We start from the raw sequence: 15,796 nt of genomic DNA on the forward strand, positions 1-15,796 counted from the left end.
GTTTAAAGTGGGTCGTAATTTCCTCAAGCAAAAGCACTTCTGGAAGTCCCAAGACTTGAAGGTGGATGTTAAAATAACGGGAAGGAGAGAGGCTCGTTGCTAGAAATCGGGAAAACACAATATAGGGTATACTCTGGCTGGAAGAATCATTAGGAACAAGTATAAAACACAGAATGTATGTAAACCAAATAAATTACATGTCTCTAGAAAAAAGACTGGAAACACATACCTCTATTGCATTTTTCTAAGACTCTTCTCTGCTCAAGAACTTCTGAATTCAACACATCTTTTTCTTGTTTAACTTTATTTACCTAAAATTGTGAGGTTGTGGGGGAAGGAAACAGCCAACATTGTAAAACACAACATATGGGGACGTGCAGCACTCAGACTGCTGTTCAACAGTCAACACAAAGTTACAATTTAAAGCAGTAATTGGCTTTACTGTGCTGGGCTTTTTTTATTACGGTTTTTCTTAAGGCCTCAAAGGTAGCTATTTAAGTTAGGATATACATTTGGTAGAGGACTTATTTACAAATTCCAAATGGCACTGGTCCCTAACACTGTAAATGGCTCATATTTTTAAATGCAAAAATCCAACCAGAAAGCACCTAGAAAATATAGGAATCATTTGGTCTGAGATCCAATACTCAGTTTTGGTATTCATTTCAAACTCTGAGAACATTTGGCTTAAGTACAACATACATTAATTTTTTAAGTAAAAACACATCAAACTTTGATGACTTGGGGCTTGAATAAAACACACATGAAAATCTTCCCCCAAAGCTTACATTTCTGAGGTAATTTTGACATCGGTCAATAGGAGAGAATATTATAGGACCGGTTAAAAAAAAGAATGTAAAGTTACACGTATGAAAGAGAGTAAATCTCAAATGCATTATATTGAATTTTAAAAAGCAGGGACATTTAGTGTTTAAAAACACTCAAAACACTATTTATTATAGCAAAAGATAGAAATACATGCACTGTAATGATGAAAACCAAGTTCGGAATAATGACTGGTTAGGGAAACGGGGCAGGGAGGGTGGGGAATGCAGTTAGGAAGAAATCCAATGGGATTCACAAGACTACTTATGAAGCGATGTAGTGGGCATATGGGTGCTCGTTATTTTGTTCTTGATAGTCACCTGTCTGAAAGAGTCATAATAGAAATAACTTCCGAAAAGGTTTCTGATAACACTTCTAAGTGGGAGGGTTCAGGATTATCAGTAAATAATCATAATTGAGGAATAGAGTGCCTCAAAATGTGTCTGTCTCTCTCCTATGGTTCTGGTCAAGAAACAGACTAAGATCATGGTCCTGGAAGAGGAATGAATGACTCCATCACCACGCAGAAGGCCTGTGAACTGGGTGCTTTTAGTATAAACCAGGTTTTCTATCTTGGTTTGAATCAGTGACAGATATAAGATCTCCACAGGAATGCCACTTCCAAAACATCATCATCAGAACATTCTTCTCTCTCATTAGGATGTTTTGCCCAGTCAGGAAATGTGACCGAGGCTGAAACAAGTAGAGACTGCTTCCCAACTTTTCTCACATGACGGCCCTTAAGAAAATGGTAAGATATGTGTGCAAACGGAGGTAACCAGATAAGGCTGCCCACTGAAGGGATCCTGGCATAACCTGTAAGCCACCTGAAGGATATCAAGGTGTTGTGGTGCATGGGTTTGGGAGCTTGGGCTGCAGAATCTGGGGGCCACTCACGCACCCAAGTTAAACTGAGATCGCAAAGGCAGCACCTTGAAGCGTCGTGCAGGAGAAGGCAAGTATGTGCTTCTATTCTTCACGACCATTCAAAAGGAAACAAATAAAAAGATTCTCCAAACACCCACTTGAACCCATTCTACCACCTGTCACATATGCTTATGTTAGAGGGACACGAGGACAGCCCAACTCAGCCAACCAGCTGACGCAGAAGCAAAATTCTTCTTCACCGGCAGCAATAAAGTGGAACTTGAATTACAGATGTGCAAATGTGCACATTCTTGCAAATGTGCCTCACAAGGTGAAAGACAGGGGGGAGGGGGCAGAAGGGGACCTGCATTGGTGCTTTGTTTACTGAGCTACTAAGTAGCAAGTAGATCAATGTTCATGATCTTCAGGTCTACACGTTTTTGTATATTTGAAACGAGATTAAAGAAGAGATTAAAATTAGTACATGGTTCTCATGTCAGAAATTAACTTCCGACGGCAAGTTTTTAACTTAGCCAGTCTCCAAACGCCCTGAAAACACCAAAATGCTTGCCTTTCAGGCCTAAGATACATACTTCTTCAATCACTTCTACAAGTTTGCTCTTGAGATTTTCCAATTCAATGGCTAATATCTTCTTCTCCTCCTGAACAGATACAATTTGATCTCGAAGTTCTGTGTTTTTAAAGAAAAATAAGGAGGAAACAATATAAATAAACTTATTTTTAAAAGAAGAAATCCATCTTGTCAAGAGAATTGAAAATGCCAGTCCATGCGTAGCTCATGGTCAAGGTTATTTAACAATTAAAATGAAAATGAAGAAATGGAAACCTCGTTCTGTGCCCCCGTACACAGCCACAGTCATTAATAATTTTTTATCTCGTGATCTCACTGTGATCTTAAATATATACTGGACCATCATGTTTTCCATACATTCTATCAAACACACATTTTAGAAAACTCTCTGGCATTTTAGAAGTAAAAGTTTTTAAGATTTCAATGAAACAGACTAAAGCACTGTAATCATTTCCTTTTTATTTCAGAATGGCCACGGGCTCCTGTCACAATACACCAGAATAAACAATTGGGCAGTTGATAATTTGCAGCTTTTGATTTGCAGGGAAAAAAATCCTGACCTGCTGCCAGTGGATAGGCCTCAAATATTATTTGAGCTGACTCAAAACATAACCTAGTTAAAACAAGGGTTAATTCTAGTAATTTTCTCTCCAGGGTTTTTGGTGTTTGGTTTCTTAATTTATCCTGTGTTTCTTATTATTGGGATTTAATGAAAACTGTATTACCAAGATGGAAATATTAGCAACTGGAAGAGTAAACACTTTTGGTATTCGATGAAAGTTACTTCCACCACTCAAACGATAAAAAAAAATACACACACCTTAGCACCAAGTACTTAAATTGATACCCAGGCCTACAGCTTTGCAACTTAGTTTTTAACTGCGTTTAATTTCTTACCCTTCTCCAAGGACAATAAAAACCCTCCTCTGCAAAAAAAATCAAAACAAAAAAAAACCCCTTCTGTGGGGTTTACAAATGAAATCAAACTTTTACATGAACCCAGCCTGAATATAACCCACTTGTTTCAAATCCACTTTCTCCACTGGCTGGCTAATCCTGAAGGAACAAGAGACTCTATCATCCAAGACCTCACAGAAGGGAAAATTATGAACAGAAGAAGATCCTAGAAACCTCTTCTCCTTCTCCAACAATATAAATATTATTTTGTCTTCGATTAAGGGGGTGGAGGGTCAGGTAAGGGTGGCTTTCTTTCGACTTTCTTCTTTATACTTACAACTGGAGTTTTATTTACCCAACAAACTAACGAGTATTGCTTTTGACATGTGCCTGATGCTAAAATGCCTCAGAAGTTACTGGGCCCCAGCCTGCTTTCCTATATCATTAACATAAACACTGTGTACATGTAATTATGTATGTATATAATCATGAATAAAATGAAGGCATATTTTTAAAATTTTATTTAAAAAAATTTTTTTTCTGTTTTTTATTTATTTTTGAGAGACAGAGAGAGACAGCACGAGCAGGGGAGGGTCAGAGAAAGGGAGACACGGAATCTGAAACAGTCTCCAGGCTCTGAGCTAGCTGTCAGCACAGAGCTTGACGCAGGGCTCAAACCCACAAACCGTGAGACCATGACCTGAGCTGAAGCTGGCCGCTCAAAGGACTGAGTCACCCAGGCACCCCTTAAATTTTATTTGAGAGAGAGAATGTGTATGAGTGGGGCAGAGGCACACAGCAGGGGAGAGATCTTAAGCAGGCTCCATGGTCAGGCTCAGCGCAGAGCCTAATGCGGGGCTTGATCTCACGACCCTGGGATCATGACTTGAGCCAAAATCAAGAGTTGGGCACTCAAGTGACTGAGCTACCCAGGCGGCCCCATTCTATCTTACCTATAGTCTGTGTTTTGAAGCCGTTTTACAGACTAGCTGTTCCCATCAAGACAATGCTTTCCAAAGCGCCTCATCCCAAACAAGAAGTAACTCCTGACGCACCAATGTCATGTCCTGCCGTGGTTCTCAAACCAGGCTACCCCCGGAACACTTAAAGTAGCAATTTTTTTTGAAGGAGCACCCAAGGTCTAAAGTTCTCCGGTGATTCCCGTGTACAAGCAGGGTTGAGACACATTATCAAAAATACGCTCAGCGACTACGCCACGAACCCACCTTTGATCTGCTTCTGACACTGGATGGAGACGCAGGTCTCCGCGGCGCCCTCGGGGTCTGTGCTGGCGTCTTCATCGTCGATGTTGATCTCTTCAGTTATTACATCTGGTCCCAGCTTGGCCATGTACAACATGCTGATTCTTTTCAATGTTTTATTTTCTTTATTTAGCTGAGGCAAAAATATAAAAACAGTTATTTTAACAGCAGTCAAATGAGTGTCTTGGATTTTTAAACAATGGACAGATTAAGTGTATTTCCGCCTTACATATTCATCAACGTTCAGAGCCTGAACTAACAATTAGAAGATTCATTAAGTAAGGTTTTATTTACACTTTTTTTTAAAAATATTAAACTTATTAAAGTAAGGCCTGATGCCTGGATGACTGCCAGCAGCACGGGAAAATGCTGGTTATAACGGACAACATAAGAATTAGGATAAAAATACCAGTAGAGATGAAATCAAATTTCAATTTATTTCAATTTAATTAAGGCATTTTGTTTCAAGAAAATGTTTTCTTTGCCGCTGCGCACACTCTGTCAGTGTCTGCTGGCCCAGCCCTCTCTCTCCTCTGGACACTGCTACTCTCTTCCTTACTGTTCTACAGGATTCCTGGGGGGACCACCATGTTCCTCCAGAGCACACCCTGTCCCTCTGGCCACAGCTAATCAGTCCACACATTAGGCACACGAGGCCAGGCTTGGCCGGCTGGGTCCCTTCTCTAGGAATCTGGAGGTTGGAACAGAGAGCTGAGCCTCCTTCCACACATCTGCATGCATAGAAGCTCCTGGGAACCACGTTCCCACTCTGAGTTGAGGAGCAGAGGAAGGTCGTCCAGAGCAAAGCCCAAAATGAAGCTGATGTGTAGAGACAGGCAGAGAAAAATAATGGAGGTGGGTTTCCCACAGGGTTCCAGTCCCTTCCTGAAATACTCCTGGCTTATGGCCTCCGTGGGATTCTCCGATAACCCTCGCTAACAAATTCCTGCGTTCTTTTCTTGCTTAAGCTAGTTCAAGACATGTTTCCATCTAGAGTTCTAATAATACACAATGGAAGTACCAGATAAGTTTCTACTCTTTCTCTCCAAGAGTTCCAAGTCACAGCACAGAAAAGAAATCTTAATTGACTAATGTGTTTGTTATTCCTTTTGCAGAAATGAACTGTTTCTTAGTTTTGCAGAAATGAATTGTTTCTCAACTATCACTGCCTTCTTTGGTTCATGTTTGCGTGCATATGAATATTAAAACAAAGCACACACAAAGACTAAACTTGGATGCGGGGCACCTGGGTGGCCCAGTGGGTTAAGTCTCCAACTTCAGCTCCAGTCGTGATCTCATAATTCAGGAGTTTGATCCCTGCGTGGGGCACTTCGGATCCCCTGTCTCCCTCTCTCTTTGTCCCTCCCCCACTTGCATGTGTGAGCGCGCGCTCTCTCTCAAAAATAAACATTAAAAAAAAAAAAAAGACTAAACTTGGGTCCAAAGTCCACAGAAGGAAAATACAATTTTCTTATGTTTTCTCTTCTCAAGACTACAAAACCAAAGGCCTTCTCTGAACACATGAACATTGTAACTATGTTTCTTTTATGAAGGACCAATGACCAGCTAGACAAGTTGTGAATTTCATAACCGACACTAGAAATGAATACAGAGACCGAATTCAATAGAAAGCTAACTCCCCTTCTCTGCTATAAGCCTTACGTCCGAGTAAAACATGCTGGTACTTGTCAGACTTTGACCCTTCATTTGTGGTAATTAGGACCCCTCAGAAAAAAGCCCAGACCATTTCAAACTGGGAGATCTGATTCTCACCCCAATAGCACTGAATCTAAATATATCTCAAGTCGCCTGGTCTGGAGCACAAGAGGTTTCCCTGACCTCTCTGGGGAGTCAGGAAGAATCTACCAGAAATGGATGGCCATGAACCCTTCCATCGATTCTCCTCTGGAAGCCTAGTGAGCTCTATTCAGGGAACCCGACGCAGCCCTTTCCTTCCCTGTCCCCAGCCCACAGCTCGGGCTTCTAGCTCCCCAAGGTACATTAGAGGATCCAGAACTAGATAGGAGCCCGTCCTCTCTCTCAGCCTCTCTCTCTCTCAAGCTGACACATTCAAGTGAAGAGTGACAAGATGCTATGTTCAAGAATCCTGGTCAATGCCCAGATGATGCCATCTGTTCTGAACGTGAGGAGAAAATAACAACTTAAGGAAAAAGGGAAAAAACACTCAAGCCTTCATTTGTAATTCTGCCTCCTACCGCTTAGACTAATGGTTTCCAACTCTGCACATCAGCGACCCTGGGGAGCTTTTAGAAAGTCCCAGTGCCCCAGGCAGACCCAAACCTCTGGGCGTGGAACCCAGCACAGCACCTCCTCTGAGTCCCCAGGTGACTCTAATGCACGCCAGTACTAAGAATCTTTGACACAGAGAAAGGCAATGTGTTAGTGTGCGTTTCTAAAATATCAGCAGAGTCAAGAATCCTGCTCTGTAATCAACTCTCTAGAATAACTTCATCTTTCAGGGTGGCAGTTTCCTCATCAGCAAACTAAGGAGAAAAATAGCCTCTACCCCATAACTTGAAGAATGAATGAGATATTGCATATAAAGTGTTTAATACAGTGACTGACATGCATTAGAAATTCACTGTTAGCTACTAATACTAACAAAAGAGGTGTAGTTTGTGCATCCGTTCTTTGGAAATACTTTATCAGCTCGTTTCCTTCAACCAAGATATATATCCGTGATCCATGCAAGTTTTTTCTTCCTCCAGGATACTTACAAAAGCCCCAAAATACTAATTTTTGCCATCTGGTGCTTAATATGTCAGCTCCTGGGCCACCATCACAATAATACTTAAAAACCTGATAGTTAACAAAGAGTTTATTTAATGCCTCGCTCAAGTCAGACACTAAAATCCATCAGCACTAGTGGCTGCAATGGTAATACAACTACTCTATTTAACCAAGTTACTAACTCAAGAAGAAAGCCACACACTGGGTGCCTGGCTGGCTCAGTAGGGACGGCATGTGACTCTTGATCTCTAGGTCATGAGTTCAAGCTCCGCACTGGGCATGGAGGTTAGTTAAAAAAAAAAAGACACCTAGAAAATTTCAAAAGACTTCTCTGAAACCTCATTCCCATGTTTCAAAAGAAGAAACATAAGATTTATATACATAAAGAACTCATGACCATGCTAACTGGGTATTTTTGAAAACTCTGAATTCACAAATTTTGGCTATGCAATTTCACTGACGTTATTATTCATCAAGTTCTACATGTTAATGGCATGCTAATTGTTTTTTGGAACCATTCTAAATCACAAAGCAAAAATAAATCTTTTATAACCCTCCAGTAACAGAATCTTCTGTTTACATTCTAATTTAAATAGTTTTTATATTGGGTGCAGCTTAATGAATATTTAAAGATACAAAATAAGCAAGTTAAACAGATTTGGACCATATGGTTTAAATCATTGGTCCACATTTATCAGTTTAACCTACACATTTTAGTGAGGTATCCACCCTTGCTTTTAAGAAAATTATGCAAATTGCACCTTAAGAATTAAACATTCCATTTGTCATTAATTGGAGAGCAAAGATCTAGAAAAATAAGAATAAATCTGCAGAAACTTTGCTGCTTTAAAAATGGAGCCTGCTTTCAAAAATGACAATTGGGGTACCTAAATTAGGATGTGCAATTTATTGATCATACACATAAAGCTTCCAAACTTTGCATTCAAAACTGTAGATCTTCCAGATCCAATGAGCACATCTATAGGTTTTGTTGACTTGTGTTTTTACTCCAAGTCCCATGAGGTCATACTGTAACCTCAAAAGGAAACCACATGTCCATTTTCAAAAGACTTCATAAAGAATAGAGGACAACCGCAGACCGAAGGATCCCATTGTCAAGACTAAATTACAAAACAGGTCTTTGAGATTAACAAACCACGGATGAACACATCAGTCACCTGTCAGCTTTTTTGGGCCCTCGTGTGCCTGGGCCGCACTCCCAGCCCCGGAGGGCGTAGGGTATTCTTAGGAAATCAACACTGGTCTACCCTGACACTTAGAACAAGACCACTGTAGCTCAGACAGATACGTTCTCTTGCTCAAAGTCACCTGATGGTTAAAAACAGGAAGGGGGGAATCAAATCTTTTTTTAAAGGGACCAATACATGGGCTCCCAGGTGGCTCAGTGGGTTAAGCCTCCAACCCCTGATTTTGGCTCAGGTCATGATCTTATGGTTCGAGCCCTGTGTAGGGTTCCGTATCGACGGTGCAGAGCCTGCTTGGAATTTTCTCTCTCTCTCTCTCTCTCTCTCTCTCTCTCTCTCTCTCTCTCTTTCTCTCTCTCCCTCCCTCTCTCTGCCCCTCCCCTGCTCTTGTTCTCTCTTCGTCTCTCTCAAAATAAATAAACTTAATAAAAATAAAAATAAATGAAGGAGCCTGTCCAGACCCATGAGTAAAGTTCGTCATGAAAAAAGAAACGTCATCCCTATTTCTCCCTGAAGTCCTCCCTCTAGTCCATCCTGTCATTTCCGATGAGACTACCTATAGCAGTCCAGGGACCAGACCAAGCTGCCTGAAGTCGGTCGCATACGCCCAGAATGACATAAGTGGGAATGAAACCTGTATATCTTTCCATTAAGTCTGCCCATTCTGAGAGGGAGTCCAGCCTTCTCCTTCCACATGTATGTCCCATTGGCAGCGGGAATACTTAACGAATGGCGAGGGGAAACCCAGAGACCATCCTTAGCCACTGCAAACTCAGGGCAGCTAGCATGCTCCAACTACATTTTTTCTACTTGCTCCAAAAGAAGACAGACAGGACATGAAAAGAGACTTCACAGGCTTGTGGACCAGTGAACACTTAGTGATGTGTAGCACAGAAGCAATGGTGTGAGAGCGCTCACATTATCATTGTTTTTAAAGCAATGGCTCATCCTGCTATATACTCTTCAGACACAAATAACAGAAGGGAAGTTGCATGCATGTATTTATATTCTTAGGCTCTGACTGCATTATCTTATGAATTCTAATGTAGTGTCATCACACCAACAATTAAGCAAATACCTCTAGCAAGCACACTGCTAATGCATACAAATTAAACAGAGAGGTCTACAGACGGACAGATTGATCTGCAGAATTTCGGTCACATCCAAAGACATACTTCGGAAGGCAGGTGATGGGGAAAAGGGGAAAGACACACAACCGGCAATTACTAATGATATCTGGCTAAAAATTGCTGTAATCCATTTTCTGATGAGGTGGTCTGCACGTATTTTACCCAACCCAAAATACGTAAGACGGAGATAAAAACATTCTTTAATAATAATGTACTTCTGATGAGATAGAATATAGAAAATTACACTCTTGGTAAATTCATCAGCTAGAAGCAATCAGCAGAGAACTGGAGGTCACCTTTAGCATGCCCTCGCTCCGCTTTCACAAATAATCACCTGAAATATAAGGCTGGAGGCTGACTTTTTCATCTAAATCAAACGTGAAACACTCATTGCTCCTTTCTGTCACACCAGGTTAGTTTTAAACTTGGTTAACATTTTCACCCCGTGCGCAGACCTCTAAAAGTCCAGCTGAAAGAACTCCCCTAGGGCCAGTTTTTAAAGGCAAAAACACAAGTGCTGAGATACATATGAAGAAACGCCCTTTTCGCAATCAAAATAACCTATGCTTGACGACATTTACATAAGCCCATTTCAGGATTCTGAGAACTCACAACACTGTCCTCACCGGCAGAGTGAGGAGACGCCGGATCTGAAAACCAAAGCAACAAGAGGACAGAGGCCACTCACTCTTCAGAGAAGCAGGTTGAAATGAAAAAGCTCAGGTAGAACTCCCTCCTTTGAAGAGTCTCACCTTTGTTGCCAAAGCTTCAGCGCTTTCTCGACACGTCTTCTCTATTTCAAGATGGTTCTGCATGAAATTAACTTCCTCTATAACCATGTGAGAAACTAGGAATGAGGGGGGAAAAAAAAAGTCTCAGCATTCAGTGATTAGTCAGTGATTCCAGAAGCCCACACGCTTTGTCCCATGACTCAGAATACTTCAATTCTTTAGCCAGCCAGAACTTCCGCTCTCATGAGGGGAAAAAAAGGACATAGGAAGAGCCCTTACTGCTAGTGGACACATTTTAGGAAAGCTCATTAGGATGCTTTTTTAAACGTCTGTTTTCCATGTACCTGTGCGCATAGCCATAGGCACATCGGGGAATCTGGACCACAGAATGTCCCCTAAACAGAAAGTGGCAAACATGATTTCCTTTTCGTAGCAGGACAAAACACCCGGATCTAATAAGGAAAGTTAGCTAGAGAGAAATTTTTAAGAAAGAAATCTTAAATTGATCTCCTTAACTGGAATAACGGTGTGGCAGCCTAGTGAAGGTCAGTGGTTACTTGAACCGAACTCCAAGGCAGAAGAGTAGAGCAACAAGATGTATGTTCTATGGAATGATGAAATCAGATGCTTCAGCTTTGGAAGAAATTTGGGAGAAAATAGAACTATATTCGATACTTTTCCAATGCTTGAAAAATAGTAATTTTGAGGTGTTTTTTTTAAAATAGCTGCTTTATAAAAATGGAGATTTAAAGGCACAAAGTAATTTAGAACTTGAATTGTACTTGGAAGATCAAGGCAAGTACCAATACCTCTCGCCCATGTTTCTAGTTAAAAGAAAATGCTCAGAATCATAAACTTAACTGCAGAGGTGTATACTCGTGGACATGTGTTTGGCTTAAGAAAGAAAAATTAAGTCTACCCAAACGAGAAACCCAACAAAGTTAGGCAAAAAGCACTGGGATCACATAACACAAAGAGAGATTACTTTTGCTTCATTTAAGCTTAATTAACCTGCAATTATGATTAAACTCAGGGGGAAAAAATTTTCTCTCCAAATTAAATACAAAAATGTATTACTTCCTAAGTCTGTCCAAAGTTCTTATTATGTTAATATTCAAATTCATAAAGCAGGACTAAATGGCCAGAAACATCTCTAACCTTGACATTTTTTCAGGGGTAATAATAATCTGCAGCAAATGCAGGCCAACCAAAAACCACTTAACTAATTAGTAGTTGCAGTCACCGAGAAAAACATGAATCAACACTGTTATTACAAGTGGCACATTTGAGTGGCATCTAATTATGACTTGATGAGCACGATACTTGCATTATCAACATTACTACTGCATCCCATCAGGGCCTAAAAGCTGCTGATGGCATTGACTTCGAGAAACTCCCACTCAATGGTACAGCAGCACCCAACAATCGGCTTGGCAGGGGCCCCCCTCACTAAATGACACGTTAAGCGTAATTACTGGTAGACATTGTAAATAAACAGGATTGGAAGTGAAAATTGTACCAAGTGCATAAGACACAATCTGACACATTGGAAGTGGCAGCCTTAATTGAGAGTTTCTTTGACTGCTCAAGATCATTTCAACTGCATTTCTCAGAGGACAGTGATTATAACTGTGGAGACAGACGGCATAATGGTATCAGCACTGCTGACAGAGCAGTGAATTAAATTGTATCTGCTGTTGTGTGAAAGCCTTGATGAGAGGTACAGATGCCTTAGTGGTCTTATCATTATAACACAATGGTCATGTTGTCATCAACCTTTCTGGCTCCAATTGAAAAGAAATGATTGTGTGTTGAGGCTCTGCCCCCCCCCCATCCACACCACCCCCCTCTCCTCTTCTATCTCTTGTTCTGAATAGAACCAATTTTCAGAGAGCTATGAAATCACGCAATAGGTCCTAAAATGCAGCTGCTTGGCATACAAACGGGTCCCCATTAAACTGGAATCACACACAATATGTGTTTATGCCAGAAGAACAAATAGAAGCTGAACACAGGCCAAGTTTATTCACACGCACAAAGCCCGTGTAGCTCTTCATCAATATAATTGCCTTTTATATTGTAGTTTAAATAATAGGCTCTATTATTTCCTTAAAATCCTAATATTCTTGGCATTTTATCACTATGTTTACAAGGTAGGTTCTTCAAAAATGTGAAGGAAAGAGAAAAGAAACCTATACAATTTTACAACATCAAATATTACTTTGAATTTTTAGCCTTAACTACTTGACTTCTTCTGCCACAATCTGGTATTTCCACGATCATAACAAAAACATAAACACTCTGTGTGTTTCATAGGAATTTGACTTTTTATTCAACAACATTCTTGCTCATGGAAGAGTAAGGAAAATCATTCTACCATAGCCAGGTGTAGGCCTCGCGAAAAGAAAACAAACGCGCCAACTTATGTTCTGAACAGTTTGTAAACACCTGCTCTGTGATTTAACTTGGTGAACTTACAGAGGAGGCACTAGCCCACGTTTCTCCGATTCTCATGCGGCAGACTCCATCAGGTAGGGGTGTGTGTATGTTTTATCTCTTCCTCTAAGAGGAACAGTAGAAATCAAAAATTGTGCTTTGATTTCCCGTTTTAAAAGATTAGCCCAATGATAAATAGGTGGCAAAGAAACCTACTTATCAACTTTCCAGATTCCGAAGAGAAGAGACTCCAAAGGGCAATTCTACCTTTAAAAGGCATGACCTCATTTCTAAAACCAAAAGTCAGGTTACAGGACACGAAACAGAAATTTTGGTAATGTATCGTTTTATTTGCACCTTCCAAAGGACCAAAGTTTTAAAAAAGCCTTAGTTGTTCATTTAGTGATTTGCCTTACGGTGCTGAATTCAGACTTGTCTTTTCACATCCACAGCTCATGACCACTACCCCTAAAAAAGCTATAATTTTGATGACACGAAGGTTTAAAAAAAGAAGAAACCTGAATCCAGGTGTTTTAGAAATACATACTGAAATATTTATAGATAAAATGATATGATGGCTAGAATTTGTTTCAAAATAATCTGAGGTCAGTGAGAGTAGACGTTTGGACCCAGGGATGAACGGAACCTGGCCATCAGTTGGGTAACTGTTGAAGCTATATGCTACAAACACGGGGGTTCTTTATACTATTTTCTCACTTCTGCATAAGCTCGATACTTTGTGTAATAACGGTTGTTTTTCAGGAGTCTGAGATGTCAGAAGCATAACCTCAGTATGTCGACTACTGCATCTACCAGTCTAGTTGAATTGGCCAAGTTTGTTTTTCCTCTTCATGATCTCAAAACACGCTTACATGCTTGCCGTCACATAATGGATCACACTGGAGGGCAACTAGGATCTTCTTTCTTTGTCACTCGTTTTCATCTTTTACTAACAGTGATCATGAGAGCAGGGATTTTGCTTTGCTCACGTGGGACTCCCACGATGCTAGGTATCAACTAGGTACTCAGGTTTGTGTTTGTCTCAACAAGTGGGAAAATAGATCAGGCCTATATTCAGCAGTGAACACTGTTTTACAAGAACGTTCTCTCCAGAGCAAGACTGCCCAGGACACAACCACCATCACCATTTACGGGCCAATTGTGTGTCCAGCCTGTGCCACACTGTTTACATGTATTCTGTTGGGAATCCCCCCGACAGGCTCACGAGGTAGGTATTATTGCAGCAAGTTTATATGTGAGAACACTGAAGCCCCCAAAGTCACATAACAGATCTCAAATCACAGAGTGCTAACTGGTCAAGCCCATCCAAACCGATTTCTAGGTGACGCCCATCTTCCATGTTTCTTTCCAGCTTGTTGTATTCAAAGGGGATGCCACCAGGGGTGCCTGGGTGGCTCGGTCCAGCTAAGCGTCCGACTTCGGCTCAGGTCAGGCTCTCACGGTTTGTGGGTTCAAGCCTGGCATCGGGCTCTGTGCTGACAGCTCAGAGCCTGGGGCCTGCTTCCGATGCTATGTCTGCCTTTCTCTCTGCTCCTCCCATCTCTCTCTGTCCCTCCCCTACTCATGCTCTCTCTCACTCAAGAATAAACAAACTAAAAAAAAAAAATTTTAACAAAGGTGATGCCACCGATGGCGCCGCCCTGAGCAAACCTCCTCTCCCTGCAGCTGACTCTCAGCAATGCTTGGATGCAGGATGATTCCCAAGCAGGTGTGAGGAACATACCCTGAGTTCTCCTGCAACATCAGGTCACTTGAAAGGTCTTCACGTAGTGTGCAAACAGTGACGACAGGCGCTGGGTGTGCAGGAAAGCGGGTGTGCCCTAACGCAGAGCGAAGGCTCTCAGGCTCTGGCTGAAGGACATCAAAGGCCTTTACTTACTTCTCCTCTCACAGGCATCTGCCTTCCTAGGGAACACGGCTTTGCGAGGTTGGGTGCTCCTTGTGCCGGAAGACAGGAGAAAGGCTCAGGAAGAGCTGGCCGAGGGACCAAGAACAGGACAGAAATCTGGACGCAACCTGCTAGGAAGAGCGGGCTAGGCTGGGAGGGTAGATCCCTCTGCTCAAACAGAGCCCCTCCGAAGCCTCGTTCGGCTGCTCTCTTCCTGCCCCCAGAGAACCAGGTCTAGCAGGTGAACGTGGCAGACAGGCCGATTTCCACTGTGCGCCCAAAGAAACTTTCCCCGGAGCTGTCCAACATCAAGACCGAAAACGAACTCGTGAACTCACTCATGTCCTCTGACCACGGAAGGGCACTCCAGCTCTGGCCGGGGCAATGACTCAGATGCTGCCTGTATCAGCTGACGTTTACTGAGTCCTCAAACTCTAATGCCAGGCAACGTGGTCAGCACTTTTTACACGAGCTATCTCATTTATTCCTTGAAGGGCCTATGAGGCAGAATCATTTATCCCAATTTTACTAGTGCAGAAATTGTACGGGGCTCCGTGGACTGACACCAAATGGTGCTTTTTACGGGGGTTAACTGCGGCACTCCCTTCCAAACCTGAACTTCGACCCTCCCTTCAAAAGTCATCAACCACAGACACAATGTTTTAACAAATATTCCAAGTTTTCTTCGTCCCCATTTTCTGTTCTTTTGAGGCAGAGTCAAGAGTCAGCGCTGTGTTTTCCTGTCACCCAGGCTTTAAGTTAGAGCTGACTTAGGAAAGTGAAAACTTTAACACGGCAGTAAAGGTTGTCATACTAACCTTTCGATCAATTCTTTCAGGCTTTGAGTTGCTCGTGAGGAAAAGTGTGAATTTTTAAAACTATCAAAGGTATTTAGGGAAAAGAGACAAAGAAAGGGGAAAAGGAAGTAGGAGATGAGAGCAGTTTCCATGTTACTCTAGAGGTGGGCTGACTTGGGGGGAAGCTCCTTCCATTTCTGGGTAACACAAGAGGCGATGCCTACCTCCTGCCCAACCAGAGCATTTTATGGCTAAGCCCAACCATAAGAACTTGAATTACTCCCACCACATACAGCAGGCCAATCCACTATCAATAATTAATGCAAGAACATGAATTGGTAACAATACCAATGGCAAGTTTAACTCTTTCAGCGTGACTCGGTGTCAGAACACC

General features: G+C 41.7%; 1 protein-coding gene across 6 annotated transcripts in view; it reads right to left on the reverse strand.

Moving 5' to 3' along the window:
- The window catches only part of SHTN1 (shootin 1), a 98,786-nt gene that overhangs the window by 56,223 nt on the left and 26,767 nt on the right, over positions 1–15,796 (reverse strand). For 5 of the 6 annotated variants that reach the window (XM_029932656.1, XM_029932655.1, XM_029932660.1 and 2 more), the window contains exons 4-7: positions 10,282–10,376; positions 4,408–4,576; positions 2,286–2,383; positions 230–311 (exon numbers count right to left, since the gene is read on the reverse strand). In XM_029932656.1, the coding sequence (XP_029788516.1) occupies positions 230–311; positions 2,286–2,383; positions 4,408–4,576; positions 10,282–10,376 (444 nt within the window). The remainder of the gene's footprint in view (positions 1–229; positions 312–2,285; positions 2,384–4,407; positions 4,577–10,281; positions 10,377–15,796) is intronic. The other variant, XM_029932659.1, reaches the window with a different exon arrangement.

This window comes from Suricata suricatta, chromosome 2, assembly GCF_006229205.1.
Source record: "Suricata suricatta isolate VVHF042 chromosome 2, meerkat_22Aug2017_6uvM2_HiC, whole genome shotgun sequence".
Classification (NCBI taxonomy): domain Eukaryota; kingdom Metazoa; phylum Chordata; class Mammalia; order Carnivora; family Herpestidae; genus Suricata; species Suricata suricatta.